The 18276-nt window shown below is 46.0% G+C and overlaps 1 protein-coding gene across 26 annotated transcripts in view; it reads left to right on the top strand.

Moving 5' to 3' along the window:
- Positions 1-263: 263 nt before the first annotated feature.
- KDM5C (lysine demethylase 5C) overlaps positions 264-18276 on the top strand; it is a 30918-nt gene continuing 12905 nt past the window's right edge. For 4 of the 26 annotated variants that reach the window (XM_015104890.3, XM_015104889.3, XM_012106675.4 and 1 more), the window contains exons 1-12: positions 264-721; positions 4547-4624; positions 7009-7131; positions 7424-7594; positions 7951-8085; positions 8819-8942; positions 9049-9230; positions 10270-10428; positions 12182-12301; positions 12428-12586; positions 13219-13400; positions 13487-13649. In XM_015104890.3, coding sequence (XP_014960376.1) covers positions 572-721; positions 4547-4624; positions 7009-7131; positions 7424-7594; positions 7951-8085; positions 8819-8942; positions 9049-9230; positions 10270-10428; positions 12182-12301; positions 12428-12586; positions 13219-13400; positions 13487-13649 — 1746 coding nt within the window. In that variant the 5' untranslated portion in view covers positions 264-571. The remainder of the gene's footprint in view (positions 722-4546; positions 4625-7008; positions 7132-7423; positions 7595-7950; positions 8086-8818; positions 8943-9048; positions 9231-10269; positions 10429-12181; positions 12302-12427; positions 12587-13218; positions 13401-13486; positions 13650-18276) is intronic. The other 22 variants (XM_060407756.1, XM_060407753.1, XM_060407754.1 and 19 more) reach the window with 11 other exon arrangements.

Genomic DNA, 18276 nt, shown 5'->3' with positions numbered 1-18276 from the left:
TGCACCGCCGGTCCGTCCGGAAAGAGGGATCGGTTTGCTAATTTCAACTTTGTTCCTCCGCCGCTGAGGCGGACTATTTGCTCTCAGTCTGGGAAGCAGTTTTAAGTTCCCGCTTCCTGATAGGAGATCCATGCCTGCCGATTCAGCTCAGTCCCCACGGGATGATGGCTTCCTAGGGCTTGGCCTCACGCAAGGCATACGAGGCTCGGAGGGACATCCCGCGGAGGGATCCGGTTTGTTGTGGTGAAGGGAGGGGGGGAGACGGTGAGAAACCAAGATGGCGGCGGCGGCACTAAAGGCCGCGGCGGTTGGGAGTTAACTGTAGTGGTGAAGGCTGCGGTAGTTGGGAGACAGCGGCAGAGTTTGGAACGAACGGAGCGGGACGAAGAGGCGATAGAGTAGCGTCAGCCTGAGCCTCTCAGAGCGCGGCAGCTACACGTCCCCTGGGCCCTCGGCGGGCGGCGGCCGCCCCGCTTAGGGCCTAGTCTCCGAGCAGTGCCTCGGCTTCGTACAGCGGCGTCCGCCATGAGTCCTTAAGGGCGGTCCGAGCCCTCCAGTCCTAGGGCGCACCATGGAGCCGGGGTCTGACGACTTTCTACCGCCGCCGGAGTGCCCGGTGTTCGAGCCTAGCTGGGCGGAGTTCCGAGACCCTCTTGGCTACATTGCGAAAATCAGGCCCATCGCCGAGAAGTCGGGCATTTGCAAGATCCGCCCACCCGCGGTAAGGCCCTGGGCCGGTGGTCGCCGGAGATGATGAACTAGGGTAGCGGGCGGAGAGGTCCAGATCAGAGGGCAGCTCGAGGTGTGGGGAGATGGGGTGGCTGGCACCGTTGTGGATGCGGCGCGGGTCGGAGAAAGGGTGCTGGGGGCAAGGGGTCTTTCGTGGTGGCCCTAAGTCGGAGACCCACTCCCACTCCGCCCTTCAGGATCACTCTTAGTAAGATTCAAGAAAGGGATGCCTAGTGGCCCCGGGGAGAGTTCACAGAGAGGCACCCCAAACATCTCTTGGTTACCCTGAACCACCTAGGTCAAGGCTGCTCTAAAGGTCTTTTCTCCCATTTACTGGCATCACTTCTCTTAATGCATGCAGTGTGGTGTAATGGAAAGATCACAGCTCTGAAGGGAGATAGACCTTCAGAACTCCACTTTGCAGTTTACCAGCTGTGTGACCTTGGTCAAGTAATGTAATTTCTCTGAGCCTGTGAAATGGGTTCCATGAATGGTTATTTCGAGAATTGGATTAAACTAGGTAGCGTCTATGTGTAGTAGGTTCTAGGTAAGTGGTAATTATTGTGACTGCGAAGGTGTTTGATGTGGTCATTGGTTTGCTTCTATGTGGGTTGACTCATATTTACTCATAGCCTGCCAGGCCAATACATTTATGATAATATTCTGGGCTGGTAGACCAGTCAGGAAATCAGTCTCACAGGGAATGCTGTCTGGCTTCCCTGAGATGGGTTCAGCGAATTGTCCTCTTTTCTTGGTTGAAGGCAATATCTGGGCCTTTCCTGCCCATCACTACCCAGGCTTGAGTCTTGGACCAGTCAGCTTGGGGTGGGGTATGAGTCCTTCTCAGAAGATTTCTACTCTGATCTGTCCCAGGATGTAGGAGGTGCCAGATGATAGGATATTCTTGAACCCTCAGAAACAGAATGGTTGGATGGATGGAAGTATGCCTCCTTTGGAACCCTTGATTCCCAGAGGTCAGCGACAAAGGGCGGTGTATCTTTATTCCTAGACCTGGCTTCAGGCCAAGAGAAGTCCCCCAAGCGCTAGGATACGCTGCCACCTTGCTAGCATCAAAGGGAAATGATGATACACGTTGTTCAGTTACCACTTGGGATTCAAAGGGCAGGAATTGAGTTTGGGTGTTTTTGAGCGGGTGTCTCCTGGCTGAAACCAAATGAGAAACCTCGCTGCCACCTGAGGAGGGCATCACAGGCCTCCTCATTTAACTTGGTGCTTTCTGGTGCTCAGCCATAGATCTAGGCTGGTTTCAAATGGATCCTTTGGGAGGTGTTGGGTAAGCTGATTTCTTCCTTATTGGAGCCTGGCCACATCTCTCTGAGGTATCCTTGTCCATGGTGGAAAGGCTAGCAGAAAGGAGAAGCTGGAGTCTTGGGCAGCCTCAGGGAGTATTCCCTGAAGTGACTTGGCAGGCCTGTGGGAAAGAGGCATATCTGACATAAGGGGTAGTTGAGCCTTGAATTTTCTGTCCCATTTTTCTGTCTTGGGCTTCTCAGGGCAGACTGGCGGTGTGCACGTATTGTTACCCTTCCTTGGGAGACCAGGAGTAGGAAATGTGACGTGTGGGTGTGTGTCTGTGTGTCTGTGTGTGTCTGTGTCTCCTGCAGGGGGCCTTCCTTTGTTACGCTTCTCTACTCCAACACTGTACTTCCCTCTAACCCAGGAGATCTGGCTCTTTTTGGTTTTGTTCGGTTTTCCCCTCCTGAAGAGCTGCTCCTAGGCCTCCTTTAGAAGTCCCTCCTAGCGGGGACTTCTGGCTGGAATTTAAAGCACTCACCCAAGTGGTGCTTGGGCCCAGAGTTGGAACGTTTGTAGGGGTGGGTGCTTGGAAATTGGAGGTTTGCCTAAAGAAGGGCAGGGGAAGGGTAATTTGGGTTCTGAATTGCTAGGCGAGTGGCTGCCACTCTTGGGGAAGATGAGTGCAAGGAGAGTGTTGGTATTCTGGAGTAGACCCAGGGGAGCTTGGAAGGGCCTTGCTTCTCGCATCAGGTGGCCAACCATTTTATCACCATCCTGCCAATACTGACACACTGAGTATTTGACACCTGAGACTATGGGACTGAAGGCAGGATGAGGGAGCTTGTAGGTCCCAGGGAGAGCCAGGCAGGGAGACCACTGAACCTTCCTCAGCTGTCTGTTGTATGTACAGCTTCTGCTCTAGGATTTCAGTTCTGCCACTGTCAGGTTGCTTGATGTTGCACTTATTCTTATCTCGAACTTGATTTAGGAGGAAAGAAGGGTGCCTGGAGTTCTGGGTTTGAGCACCTTCCTACCTGGGTTACCTGCGCTGAGGGGAATGCCCTACTGATGGGAGGCAAGGGAGCATGGGGAGCCTGTCTGGACTTGAGCCATATCTTTTTAGTTTGAGTTTTTTGTTGTTAGTTTTGTTTGTTTTTGCCCCTACTTCACTGAGTCCCATGTGTTTGCTACCTGCTTTGCAGGGGGTGGGGATGGGGATTATGTATGCATGTAAGTATGAGTCCTCTGGCCACTTTTCTAAAAGTGTGTGTACAGAAGAGGCCAGCAGCTTTTTATTCTCTTTAACTGTCCCTCCCCTTTTCCATGTGAATGCATGTATGAGTGAATACTGGTATCCTGGTGTAGTGTGAAGAGCCTTGGACCAGGGGTCAGAAGACAGAGGTTCTGGTCTTGGCTCTACCAGTAACTCAGCATGTTATTTTGGAGAAATCACCTTTCTTTTCTGGGCCTCATTTTCCCCATTCGTTAAATGAAGGCACTGGTCTAGGTTACTCCAGGTTCTTTTCACCATCCCAGCAGGAGCCAGGGTTCTAAGAAGGACTGCTGGGAGGGTGGAGGGAGGAAGGAGCATTGGGGAGGAGGCTCTTCACAGCTGCCTTTTGGGCAGGACACAACAAGCTCCAACTTGGCAGATCAGTCTCCTCTACTTTTGTTATCATTCCTAATTTCTCTCCTCCTCCCCAAATCCTCCCAATTTTTGCTACCACAGTCAGTGGTACATTCCAGCGCTTAGAACACCCCTCCCTCCTTCCTACTTCTTCCCCTACCTCTTCCTGGTACTGGGCAGGTGTTTGAGAGAGGACACATAGGAAGCCTTTCTGACCAGGTGAGTATTACAAATTCTTGCTCCTTGTTCCTTGCTCTTCCCTGCAGTGTCTATCCCACTGAGAGAACGAACATTAAAGGCCCAAACCTTTAAATAGCCCAAATTGGAGCTGAGCTACTCTGCATATGTATTGGGTAGTGAGGTCAGCCTTAGCTGTCAAGTCTTAATGGTGATTCCTTTGAATAACATTTTCATTTGAAAACCAGTTTAATTTTTCATATCAATCTTATGAGGAAACCAGGGCAGGAGTTCATATTGCCACCTTACAGTTAAGGAAACAGATTCAGAAAGGTAAAAATCCCATAACTAGTAAGTAGCAGAGCTAAAATGTGAACCCACGTCTTCTGACTTCAGGTCCTGTGTGCTCTCCAGTACAGCACATGCCTCAGGGATCTGTGCATAGGGAGAGTTTGAAGTCAGCTGTTTTGGACCTCGTTTTTCTACTTCTTAAAATTGTACCACTGTACTGTTGGGAGGGAATCAGGAGATGTTTCCCAGGGTATGTGCATGGGATGTTGAGTATGGACTTGAGGCACTTCTAAAGCTCTGTTGTGAGTTGTGTTTGTATGGGTTGGGTGTTTGCCAGGTTAGAAGGTCTGGGGTGGCTAGAGGTCTGGGAAGCCATGAATGGGGTGCTGAGTTGCTTTTGGTGCCCAGCCTGGTCTTGCACTATGCTGGAATAACCCAACTCCCTTTCTCCTCCTTACCACTCAGGACTGGCAGCCACCGTTTGCTGTTGAAGTGGACAACTTCAGGTTTACTCCCCGAATCCAGAGGCTGAACGAACTAGAGGTAAGAAGACTAGCAGCTGGTGGTGGGGTTGGGAGAATGGATACCTGAGCTCTGATCTACTTCCCTCCTACCTTCTCTGGCTGAGGTACTTTACCTAACTAGGCCTTTATTCTATCTTCTGTGAAGTTGCCTGGAGGGCATGGAGAAGCTTTAGAGCTCTGAATATAAACCAGAGCAAGGGCTTTTAGTCTCCCAGATCTGATAGTCCCAAGGCTGGGGATTGTGCTTTTCCCACAAACATTTGGTACTTCTGAAACTCCCCTGTCAACTAACCCACCCTACTTAGGTCAGCAAAAGAAAAATATGAGGCTAACTGAGACCCTTTCTTGCTTGGCCAGCTGAATATGTCCTCATCTATCCAATTCATCTACAGCCCTGTGCTTCCTACCTTCCTTCCATGGTGCTTGGTAAGGTGGAAGGTGAGGTGGATGGGCAGGAACAACAAAAGAACTGGTCTCTGTGGAAGCTGGAATGGTTACAAACTTGGACAGAAGGTCAGGCAAGTAGGCTTTTCCCTCTCCCTTATGTTCTGTACAGGAAATATAGACCCTTTGCATGGGTAAGGTGAGGTTCTCCATGAAAGACTTGAGAATGTTCCAGAGCAATGAGAGTAGATGCCCTTAAGCCAGTTCCAAGTAAAATCCTGGAGTTTCCCTTGGAAAATGTAGATTAGAAGTATGCTACATACTCCTCTCCCTCATTTTTATGTATCTTCAAGCCTTAATAGATGTCTAAGGGTATGGGGCTGACTGTTAGGCCCAACCAAATACCCATAACTTAAAAGGCTACTTATCTTTTAGACTGCAGATCCTCAGCCTTGGCACTATTGACATTTTGGGCCAGGTAATTTATTGTCATGGAGGGCTGTCCTGTGCATTGTAGGATGTCTGTCATCCCTGTAGGATGTCTGTCAGCCCATTAGATACTAGAACATATTACCCTCTCCCAGTTATGGCAACCAAAAAATGTCTCTAGACATTACTTAAATGTCCTCTGGAAGGCAAAACTGCCACTTGCTGAGAATCACTGTTCTACAGTCAGTCTAGGTACTGTTCCGGTCAGGGCAAAAATCATCTTTTGTATGGGATACAAGTTCCTTAGAGAAATGGATCTGACCAGGTCTCTTGGGGTATAGGTAGGGCAAGGTGTAGCCTACCATAGGACAGGGGCAGGTTTTCTAGAGAGAGAGTGCTGGCTAATGAAGGAGGGAGAGGGGGCAGGCATGAGGCCAAGGCTGGAAAGCTAAGGGGTTGAAGTGGAAGGATTAGGGTTCCTGGCCCCTTAGGGGTTCTCATAGCAAAGGAGTCATAGGATGTTCCTTTCTATGGATAGACCTTAACTTTTCCTCATCTGTGAAAGAACTGTCCCTGTATCCCCCAATGGGATCAGAGCAAGGTAATGAATGGTAAAGACTTAACCTAGTTCTCCCTAAAACTAGGCCCTCTGACTAGGGTGAGGTGGTTATAGACTTGGGGAGCCCTTCTTAGGTCACAGATTTCAGGAACGCATGGCACATGCCTTGTTCCTAGGGTCTTTTGCCCACACTGGGTCCTGGATAGGTCAGGTGCCAGTGCTGCTTTGGTACACCATCTCAGTTCTTTAGGCCATTTTGTCTTTAGCATGCACTCTCACCCGTTGGCCATCATGGAACAAATTTCATGGTGCATGTGAAGAGGTGAATGTTCTCTTTTGGAGCCTTCATTCTCTAAAACATGCCTAGAGCTTAGATATAATTGTGTAGTTTCCAGAGGGCATTCACTGTTCCTCTCATAAGTCTACTCTTCTGGGGTGAGTGGACGGGGCAGTTGTTTTATTTCCCTCCTAATCAGAAAACAGGGATCCAGAGAGTAGAACTGATTTACTCAAAACTACCCACTCCAGTATTCTTGCTTAGAGAATCCCAGGGACGGCGGAGCATGGTGGGCTGCCGTCTATGGGGTCGCACAGAGTCGGACACGACTAACGCGACTTAGCAGCAGCAGCATACAGCAGATTATTAGCAGAGGAAGAGCAAAAACTTATTTGACACTCAGATTTCTTGGTACCTGCTGTGTGACTTGAGGAAGCAGAGGCTCTGTAAGAGATGATGATAATCACACAGCCCTGTCAAGGAGACTGAGAAAGAATATATGTAAAGCTTTGGCTGTTGTGACTCAGCCTGCTTTGTTTTGGGACCTTGGGCTTCTCCTGTTGACTGGAAGGTGACAAAGATAACAGAGGTGGGTGAGGTGCTACCTAGAGTTGAGGATCCAGTTCACTGGGAGAGGCCTGCTGCTCTGTAGATGAAGTGGGCTGCTCTGTATCCCTTCTCCTGCCCTAAGATTAGGCCAGAAGATGGTCAGGTAGAGGGGGAGGCCAGCCTCTCTGAGCCATTTCTTCTCCAGGCCCAGACGAGAGTGAAACTGAACTACTTGGATCAGATTGCCAAATTCTGGGAAATCCAGGGCTCTTCCTTAAAGATTCCCAATGTAGAACGGCGGATCTTGGACCTCTACAGCCTCAGCAAAGTAAGAACAGGTTTTTCTCAAACCCCTCCCCACCCCACGCCTTAATATCCTCGGTATTCTGGGGGCCACCTTGGTTTGGATATTGGATCTCTAGGCTACAGTGGAAGGGGCACAGCCTGGTAGCACACAAGCTGTCAGCAGAACTTCTTGGCATCCCTTGGCTACAATTTGAGTCTGAGTGGTGGAGGTAGGAGGGGGTAGCCTCCAATGAAGTAAGGGGATGGAGTTGTCCTCATTGTTCTTTCTGTACCTACACACAGCGAATCATGTCCCTTCCTGCTTGTCCTTACAGATAGTGGTGGAGGAAGGTGGCTATGAAGCCATCTGCAAGGATCGTCGATGGGCTCGGGTGGCCCAGCGCCTCAACTACCCACCAGGCAAAAACATTGGCTCCCTGCTGCGCTCCCACTATGAACGCATCGTTTACCCCTATGAGATGTACCAGTCTGGAGCCAACCTGGTGGTAAGGATGCCAAGCCAGGGTAGGAGTAGGCTTTCCTCTGCCAGATGCAGATTTCCACACTTACTCTTACTGGAACTGGTTCAGTGGAGTGGACTGGACACCTGGAGAGATCTGGAAAGAGATGAAGTCTGATTGTTGGGGAGATGTTTGGAAGGAGGGTTGGTATAAGCAAAAGCATGAGAAGTCTTAGAGTGTGTGCTGGTGTCAGTGGTAAAGACCAGTTAGGCAGGGCCTGTTGGCAGGGGAGGGGGGATGAAACCACAACTTTGGTTGCCACTGAGGGAGGGTAGAGGGAAGTCCTTGCTGTTGGGGGCTGGGGCCCCATGCCCTGACCCTTACCCTTCACCTATCCCCAGCAGTGCAACACACGTCCATTTGATAATGAGGAGAAGGACAAGGAATATAAACCTCACAGTATCCCCCTTCGACAGTCTGTGCAGCCCTCCAAGTTCAACAGCTATGGCCGGCGAGCCAAGAGGCTGCAGCCTGATGTGAGTGCTTCCCTACTTTTAACAGAGCTGTAGGGGTGAAGAGTTGTCTCCCTCTGACCAAGACGCTCTTCCCTGTTGTACTCTCCCTTCTCTCGGTTCTCTGAGTTCTGAAAAGTAGTGTGCCTCTTTCTGGCTTCACTCTTGCTCTTCCTCTACTCTCAACTGAGCTTCTGAGCTGGGTTTTGATGTCTTCGCATAACATCTTCCCTGTGTCTGCTGTTCTTGCCTGCCTTGTTGCTTTCCTGACTCACTCTGCTTATAGGAGAAGAACTCTCTTTCTCCTTACACCTATATTCTAGCCTCAGAAAGAAGCTTATGTGCCAGCATTCTTCTGGGCGTTGGGGCTACAACAGAAAAGAAGATGGACCCTGTCCTTGGGCTCACCAAAGCATATAATTTACCAGACCATGTTAGTCTCTGCCATTTATTGGTAGTGTCAGATACTTAGATTTCTTTATGTATATCTTTCTCAAGCCCCTTGTAACTGTGAGATAGGAGTTACTATTCTCATTTTACAGTTGGAAAAACTGAGATCCATCTTAATTGCATTCCAGGAGAGGGATGAGGAGGGAGCTCACTCACCCTCAGTCTCCAAAAAGCAATCTAAATTCTTGCCATGGCCCACCTGTGCTTCAGGCCTGACATGAACTAGTCAGGACTATGATATAGTCCAGGCTGTTCTTTTAGGATGGGGCAGCCTGCAATCTTGATTCATTTCCTTCTTTCCTCCTAGCCGGAACCCACAGAGGAAGACATTGAAAAGAATCCTGAGCTAAAGAAGCTTCAGATCTATGGGGCTGGCCCCAAGATGATGGGCCTAGGCCTCATGGCCAAGGATAAGACTCTGCGCAAGAAAGGTGAGGCCTGACAGGCTGGGGAAGTGTGAAGAATGGCCTCACCTGGGGAGAGGAGGCGGGGCCCTAACTGTTCAGACTTGTACTTTAGAGCCATTCTCTCTCCCAGATAAGGAAGGGCCCGAGTGTCCCCCTACTGTAGTGGTGAAGGAGGAGTCAGGCGGGGACATGAAGGTGGAGTCAACCTCACCCAAGACCTTCCTGGAGAGCAAGGAGGAGCTGAGTCACAGCCCAGAGCCCTGCACCAAGATGACCATGAGGCTCAGGAGGAACCACAGCAATGCCCAGTTTGTAAGGACCCAGCCCTGACTTCCTAATGCTCTGCTTCTCATCCCTTCAACGAGCATTTCCCCAGCATGGCACTGGACCAGGTTGCATTAAACAGAAAAGTGGGCCTGGTGGGCCCTGCCCTCAGGTAGCTCACTTAATTGGGGAAACAAGGCCAGCTCACATGGAACAAAGAACAGGAAAGGGTGATCAAGTGCTGTCAACATGAAGTGCTGGAAGGGTGCAGAGAAGGAGACTCCCTCTCCATTGCTTCAGGATAAAGGCTAAGCTCCTCATTACCATGCATGATCCAGTCGCAGCAGACCTCTAGCCTCATTCCCCAGCACTGCCCACCTTACTTCTCTGCTATAGCCACACTGAACTACTTGTAGGTATGTTTGTTTTCTCCCTGAGATGTGCCATGCTTTCTTGCCCCATCCTTTGCACATGCTGTTTCTTCTGCCTGGAAGAGTTTCCCCCTGTTCTCTGCGCCATTGCCAAATCTCAGTTTGCCTTCAGATTTCAGTTAGTTTCAAGTGTCACCTTTTCAGTGAAGTTCTTGTTCAAGGCTGTTCCTCATCTCCAACTGATTTGTGTGCTTCCTCCTCTAGGTTTCCATAGTACCCTTTTATGGGGAGCTATTGGCAGTTTCTACACTGCCTTTTAATTTTTATGAACTTGTGCTTCTGGACTATTGTATGCCTTTAAAAGGAGGATACCATGTCTTATTTAACACTGTACTGTAGGGTCTGGCATAATGTTGAACACATAAGTGTTCAGTAAATGTTTATTGAATGAATAAAAATGGGGAGTTCAGCACTGAATGATAAAGACTCTTCTCTCACAGCTCTACCAATTAGTTTATTTGGGGAGATTCTTGCTTGCAGTTTAACTCCTGACCTAGCATGACTAACCTGTACAAGGCCATGAATGATCCAGCCATCAAGCACGGTGGGTTTCTAACAGAGATCTCTGTGGACTAGGATACTGTCTGGAGGAGTATTATGTTTGAAAGGCTGGACGGGGCTTGGGTTGATGAACTGTTGCCTCCCTCCCCTGGCAGATTGAGTCATATGTGTGCCGAATGTGTTCCCGAGGGGATGAGGATGACAAGCTCCTGCTGTGTGATGGCTGTGATGACAACTACCACATCTTCTGCTTGTTGCCTCCTTTGCCTGAGATTCCCAAGGGTGTCTGGCGGTGTCCAAAGTGTGTCATGGCGGTAAGGACTTCCCAGCCCCAATCTATGTCTGCCTCATAGGCTGTCCTTGCCTTCCTTCATCTGGTCTTACTGAAAGCAGCCTCCTAGCTCAGCCACAGTCTTATGTTTTGGGTCCCTGAGGTTGGTCTAGGTTGGGCAGAGCTTTGGGAGAAAGAAGAGGAGGGCATTCAGCCTGTGTTCTCTGGAAGCTCTCAGACCACCTGGGGAGTTGAGGTTCATAATTAGATTGTATATGATGACATATAATCAAATGTTAAATTGTGTGTTAGAAATTCAGATGTAGAAGTTCAGAGGAGAGGAAAGTGACTAAGAGTAGTAATCAGGGAAGGTGTCAGCAATTAGATTTGGAGGACAGGAATATGAAGAAAAAAATGTTCTTTTGATTTCCAAGTTTTTTATTTTTTATTTCTTTTTGAAAGCTTGGAAAATAGACAAATTACCTATCATCTTACCACCTAGAGATAACCATTGTTAATAGTCTGGTGTATTTTCTTCTCATCTTTTCGTTGTTGGGTATATATAACTAACAGGTCTGGGATCATACTGTGTACTTTCATTTGTTACTTTATAATCATTTTTCTGTATTATTTATTCATGGGTATGATTTCTTGTAAAGGGTTCATCATGTGGGTATAATATTTATTATTTTCCTTCTGTTGTGATAATTAAATTGGTTTGCCCTGTTGTAGACTTCAGTTACAAGCATTGGGCAGACTTTCTAGACTGGGGGATGAAGGAGTTCAGGAGTAAGGATATGTGGGGATAACATACCTAGTGCAAGAGAGGCAGTGAGGAGAACACCTGAAGCAGCCGTGAGGGCTAAGAGGCCTGGTAAGTCTGCCAGTTTCATTTCATGAGCCTTTTACCTTAATCCAAATTCTGGGTTGCTCGTCTACATCTTTCCCTGGGTTTCTGGGAGAGTAGATGTTGATAGTCTCTCACCCTGTCAGCTGTGGTCATAGAGTCCAGGTATGCATGTGCACGCGGATACACACACATACACACACACGAGGAAAGAGACTGGAGCAGTGTAATGCCTTGGTAGTGGTGGGGATTCCTTTAGGGAGGAGTTTGAATGCCAATAGTATCATAGACAACAAAGATTGTCAGGTCTACTTAGCTCTCTTCTTTAAGTGGTCTTGGGCTGGTAAACCAGGTTGACATTTAGATTTCAGACATGAGCAGAAGGTGCGTCTGCCTCGGGTACATACAACTCTCATCTAAAACCATGAATATAAGTACAAAATGAGTCAGACATATGTCCTGTCTTATGAGACAGTCTAAAGAACAGAAAGTGTGGAGTTTGACACTAAGGGTTGTTGTCTTTGTTTCCCATCCTCCGAGCTACTGGAATATTCAGTGTTGTTTTCCCAGGTCTGTAGTTCCAGTCTCGGCATAAAAAAGTTTCTCTAAGCATCCTGTATAAGCTCACATTTTGTCTTGAAAGAAAGATAGTGACGGAAGAGCATGGCGTAGCATATTAAATCAGAGCCCATGGTTTAGATAGTCAAGTCCTGAAGGAAGAGAAGATGAAAGCATGGTAGAAGTGCATGTGAGGAATGAAGAGACTTAACTGCACTGAAGTGCTAGGAGAAAAAGATAGAGCTATGATGTGAGACCTGCCTCAGGGGCCTTCAGTACAAACCTAGGGCTGTTCTCCTTCCCGATTTCTACCCCATATTCCAGCTCAGCTTTTGGGGATTCTCCACCTCTTTGCCTCTGCCTTGGTGACGTGTTCTCCTTTGGGTTTCAGGAGTGTAAGCGCCCCCCTGAAGCCTTTGGCTTTGAGCAGGCTACCCGGGAATACACTCTGCAGAGCTTTGGCGAGATGGCTGACTCCTTTAAAGCCGATTACTTCAACATGCCAGTACACGTAGGTGATGGAGGGCTGGGGTAGTGTCAGGGCTAGGGTCATAGGCGCCTGATGGTCTATAGCTCACCTGGGTCAGTGGGGCCAGGATGTGATGAGCCACAGTCATCAGCTACCCCTGTTCCTTAGATGGTACCCACAGAACTTGTGGAGAAGGAATTCTGGCGGCTGGTGAATAGCATTGAGGAAGATGTAACTGTTGAGTATGGGGCTGACATCCATTCCAAAGAATTTGGTAGCGGGTTCCCCGTCAGTGACAGTAAGCGACACCTAACCCCTGAGGAGGAGGTGAGTAGATGATTCATGGTTATATTCAGCTGTGTGACTTAGGCAAGTCCTTCAGTTTCTGAAAGACTCAGTATCTCTATAGGAAGGGGACTGTTATCCCTGCCGTATGTGTTGCTGTGAGATTTAGATGGGAGGATGTGTGTAAAGAGCACAGCCTAGTATCTTGCATGGCATCTCCAGCCATGAGATTGGCTATTTTTTGTCTGTAGAAAGGGAATAGTATCCATTTCGCAAATTCTATAAGAATTAAATGAGAAGGTATTTGAAGTACCTGTCAGAGTACCTGGCTCATTCATAAGACGTGTTCAGGGACTGGGATTGTTAAGTGCAGGAAATAAAGAGGCCCTAGGCCTGTATCGCAAGAAGGGTACATTTTGGTCCAGAGCAGGGGCTTTTAACTGGCAGGTACTTTGGCGAGTGGGCACATCTGTAAACTTTCCTAAAATTGAAGTAAGGTGAAGTGAATTGAAATTTTTTCTATGCATTTGAGGGAGGCAGGGGGAAGAACATCTGTAGTATTTTTTAGACATTTCAGAAAGGTCTATGACCTCAAAATTAAGGTTCCCTGGGCTAAAGAACTCAGCACCTTAGCAAAACTCTCATCTCTTTTCCACAAATACCTGACCTATCAGGAGTATGCTACGAGTGGTTGGAACCTGAATGTGATGCCAGTGTTGGAACAGTCTGTACTGTGCCACATCAATGCAGATATCTCTGGCATGAAGGTGCCCTGGCTGTATGTGGGCATGGTCTTCTCAGCCTTTTGTTGGCATATTGAGGATCACTGGAGTTACTCCATTAACTACCTCCACTGGTGAGTGGGGTCCTGGGCAGCCAAGGAAGCATTCAGGGTGGGCTCTTTGAGTGCCCACTCTACGTGTCCCCTTTCTTTTTGGCCAGGGGTGAGCCGAAGACCTGGTATGGGGTACCCTCACTTGCAGCAGAACATTTGGAAGAGGTGATGAAGAAGCTGACACCTGAGCTCTTTGATAGCCAGCCTGACCTTCTGCACCAACTTGTTACCCTCATGAATCCCAACACCCTCATGTCCCATGGTGTGCCGGTGAGTGCCTAGGAAATGGGCAAGGAATAGGAATGAGTTAGTGATGTCCCGTATGGTGGTGGTGGTGGTCATTGTCTAGAATATACCCCCATGCCTTTCTCATTCTTATTCTCTCTTAATCAGACTGTAGGTTTGATGGAAATAATAGTGGTTAGAGATACAGTGTGATGGTGAGCCTCCTGGGCCAGATGTTTTGGGGCAACACCTTAAGGGTGGATTCCACCAGTAGAAGAGGGAAATGAAGGAAGGACTGGGCAAGACAAGTCTCCTTACTGTTAAGGGCACACATCATTTTCATTCACCTCCTATTAGTCATAACTTAGTCACATGGCCACATCTAGTTGTGAGAAAAACTGGGAAATCTGATTTTTATTAAGGATGGTCATGTACCAGCTACAAATTGGAGGTCATATTATGGAAGAGGGTGAGAATGGATATAGGGGGACAACTAGCAGTCACTGCTATACTTCCCATATTGTGACCCATCTTGGAGAATTGAGTAGGTCTGTTTAGTTAACAGGTCAGAGTTCTGTGGTGGTAATTACTTTGCAAATACATAAGTGTATCACATCAAAATGTTGTGCACCAACAGGTTATATGTCAGCCATATCTCAATAAAGTTGGTGGGGAGTGGGGGGAATTAACCTAAAAAAAATGCCAATATCTTTCAGCATTTAAAAAAAAAAGCTGAACTCAGAATCCTGGCTTGTCCTATTCTCCTTCTCTATAGTTTTCTCTCCCACTCTGGGTACACATCCTGGCTTACCTCTAAGGGGCTATATTCCTGGGAATTTCTTTTTTTTTTTTTTTTTTTGGAATTTCTAATGTTGATTAACATCAGCCAGTTTTCTGGTATGGGTCTTAAAATAACCTGATCAGTAGTCCTGTAGGAATAGGATTGAGTACATTTTCCACCTTTGCTTCAGTCTTACTCATTCTGTGGTTATACTTCTCCCTACTCCCTTCAACTCAGCACTCCCCCTACGCACACACCCCCACACCCCAGCCTTAGCTACCCTGCCACTTAGTCTGACATATGGGACATGGTAGACAATCAGTACATACTGAGTTAATCTCCTTGAAATTCCTGGTCACCTGAACAGCAGGTCTTTGGACTAGGTCAGTGGTTCTCACCAGAATTTCTTGCCTTCAGCTTGTTTTACTATACTATATAACCTGCAAGTAATACTTTTACACATTTTAGTGGTACTTAACTAAGGATTGAGATACCTAGGGAATTAGAGGAAATGAATTCTGCAACAGTTTAGGTCACCTTCCTCCACTTGAGGGAGGTGGTGGGGGGTTACATTTTCCCTCTCTGCATCACCCCATTTGAAAATGACTGGGCTCAAGGTATGGAAATGATCAAGGGCCCTTCAAGTTATGCTCTTCGCAAGTAGACATTGAGTCTGACCTTTCCTCAGGCTACTTCCTGATTCACAGCATCCTTTCTTTCCCACAGTGTCAAGAATTGTAAGAGTAGGAGAGGATTCTCCTTAAGGATTCAGACAGCTAAGATGCATGCATATATATATATAATATATAGCTATTCAATTCTTGGCTCTTGTTTAAAAAAGTCTTATCACAGACTCTTAAACGTGTGCTCTTTGCATCCACCTCCACAGCATTTCTCCTGCTCATGGCTCCCCAGCTTCTCTGGCCAGCTCTTGTCTCACCACCTCACCCTCTGTCTGCCCTGCCACTCCTATAGGTAGTTCCCGGCATCTCCAGGCTCTTTAGACTTGGCAGTATCCCCTCCATCCACGACATCTGATTTTTCATATTCACATGTTGGCAAACTGCAATTTAGCCAGCTGGAGCTCCCTCAGCCGTCTTTGACTGCCCCCACTCCTACCTGCCACCACCTTACCCATCTTCCCCTTTGGTGAGAGAAGGCCATTTCTTTTTTTGATAAAAGATATATAGTATAAGTATTTTTATTATAAAAGAAACTGCACCCCCCTTCAAAAAAAAAAGGAAATACAAAGGTCACCTCTATTTTCCTCCACATTTTGTTGTTTCCACCTGTTTTTTATGTAAATTTTGACATAACAGTAATTAGTGTATGGATTTTTATAATCTCTTTTGTTAAGTTTGATCATCTAGAATGGCATTGTTCAGCTTGATAGCCACTAGCCACATGTGGCTGTTGAGCACTTGAAACATGATTAGTCATAACTGAAATGTATTTAAAGTATAAAGCACATGTTGGATTTCAAGGTGTAATATGAAACAGTTTAAAATATCTCACTAATACTTCTGTATACCAGTTATACTTTAAAATGATATTGTGGATATGTTAAATAAAATATATTAAAGTTAATTTTACTTTTTTAATGTGGCTATTAGAGAATTTGAAAAGTATGTATGTGGCTGGCATATTTCTGTTGGACAGTGCTGGTTTAGAATGATTTTTGCTTCCTCACCATGAACTATTTATACCATCTTTTTTGAAAAACAACTTTATTGCAGTATAATTTACATACCATAAAAATCATGCATTTTAAATGCACGATTCAGTGAATTTACAAAGTTGTGCTACCATTACTATAATCCAGTTTTAAAACATTTCCATCACCCTGAAAGGATCCTGTGTACCCTTTTGCGGTCACTCTCCATTCCAACCCCTAGTCTCAAGCAACCACTAATTGACTGACTCTAAAAATTTGCTTTTTCTAGACAGTTCATATAAATGGAATAATATGTGGTCTTTGTATATCTGGCTTTTCATTTAGCATAATGTTTTTGAGGTTCATCTGTGTTAGAGCTTGTTTCAGAACTTCCTTTTTAAGGTGGACTAATATTATATTGTATGGATATACTAAATTTTGTCTATTCACCAGTTGATGGACTTTGGGGTCATTTTTTTTAACAGCTGCAGAATGTGAGGAAAGCTTTTTTAAAAAAACTATATAGGAAGGAAATAGTAAAGTGACATTGGGAAAATGAGGGTGCAGGAGCATTAGGTTTTATTTCTGGCTCTGCTACTTGAGGCTTTTCTAGGACTCAGTTTTCACATCTATAAAATCAAGGCTGGGACTAGATATTCAACAGATATTGCTAGAACTCCCTGTGTGCAAGACCTCTGGTCAACACCCTGAAAGCAAATAAACCAATCCCTGCCTTTGGTCGTGTGCAGTTAAGTAGAGGACAGAGATGAGTAAACAACTGGAATAAAATATTATTAGAGGTGTTACAGAAGAACAACAGACTGGGTCATTAGGAAGTTAAGGGAGGGGTCAGGAAAGTATTTGTAGAAATGGTGACACTTTGAAGGAAGAGTAAGAGTTTGTCTGTTGGGGCCATGGCTTTATCATGTAGATATGAGGATTTGAGTGAGGGGTTCTCAGCAGGGACATTACATGATCAGTTTTGCATCTTGGTTGGGGAAGACAATTCTGATTGATAATGGGGGCCAGTACAGTAGTACAAGCAGTAAATACTGATATTGTCTCTAAGTAGGAGTAGATTTGAGAAGAAAATGTATTGGAGGTGGGAGCTGATACATGACCTGAATAAATTTGGAGATTCAATGCTGATTCTCTCCACATAATCTAGAATCTTAGCAGAGGAATTGTTGTGTTGAAGGGTATAAACCTTTTAGGTTCTTAGTATATATTGGCAATTTTGCTTTCTAGAGAAGTTATTGGACCCCATACCTGCACTGTACTTATTTCACTGTGTCTTCATCAGCGTTAAATGTTCATCTTAAAAAACTTTGTAAGACTTCTTGGTAATGGTGGCAAACTAAACATACACATGGCTACTTCCATTCCTTATTGAAACTTCACTAAAATGACACAAACGGATATTTTTTAAGGTAAAAAAATCACAATGATGGGGAAAACAAGAAAAGAGACAATGAAAAAATTCTTGAAACTAAGAAACAAGAAAACTGAAACTTAAGTCAGTACCTGGAACATCTGAGAATCAATCTGAAAGCTGTGGGAACCTCACCCACACTAGGTAGTGGGAAATGTGACCCTCCCTCACTAGCAAAAGATTGTGAGGTGTACTTTTGAAATTGATCTCTGGATTGAGGTCTTTTAGGTACAGTTGAGGTATAGTGAAACTACTAGAATTCATTGTATACTTACTGAATGTTGAGGTTCCCAGCCATCCTCCTCCACGTGACTCTTAGAACACTGGTAGCCAGACCTTTTTTTTTCAGGCACAGAAAATGGGAGAGTTTTCTCTGGGGACTCTTAACTGGCTCAAAAGGAAAGACCTAGAATTTCCCAAACTAAGTGGCTTTACCCTACAGTGAAGCTCACAGTTGACAGACTTCATCTCAGTACTCAGAACTTCTATTCAGTCTTTTCCTTTCTTACTTTTGAATATAAGTAGATAACCGAGAAAGCTCTAGAACAAAGTAGAACCAAATGGTAAAAAAACAGTTTGAACAGAGGCTAGGCTGGGAGAAGTAAACTTCAAAAAGAAAAGGAAAAGAAACCTTATTAAAACTTTCAGAGATGAGCATATGTTGCAAATGTAAAATAAGAACAAGATGCTATTTTAAAAGAACATGCTAAGAACAGAAAAGAGCTCTTGGAAATTAAAATTAATGATAACAAAAGTGGAAAACTAAAGAAAAAGCATAGAAGATAAACAGTCAAGGATATCTCCC

Source organism: Ovis aries, chromosome X (assembly GCF_016772045.2).
Source record: "Ovis aries strain OAR_USU_Benz2616 breed Rambouillet chromosome X, ARS-UI_Ramb_v3.0, whole genome shotgun sequence".
NCBI lineage: Eukaryota > Metazoa > Chordata > Mammalia > Artiodactyla > Bovidae > Ovis > Ovis aries.
The sequence above is the reverse complement of the archived record's forward strand: the minus strand, read 5'-3'. Positions and strand labels throughout refer to the sequence as shown.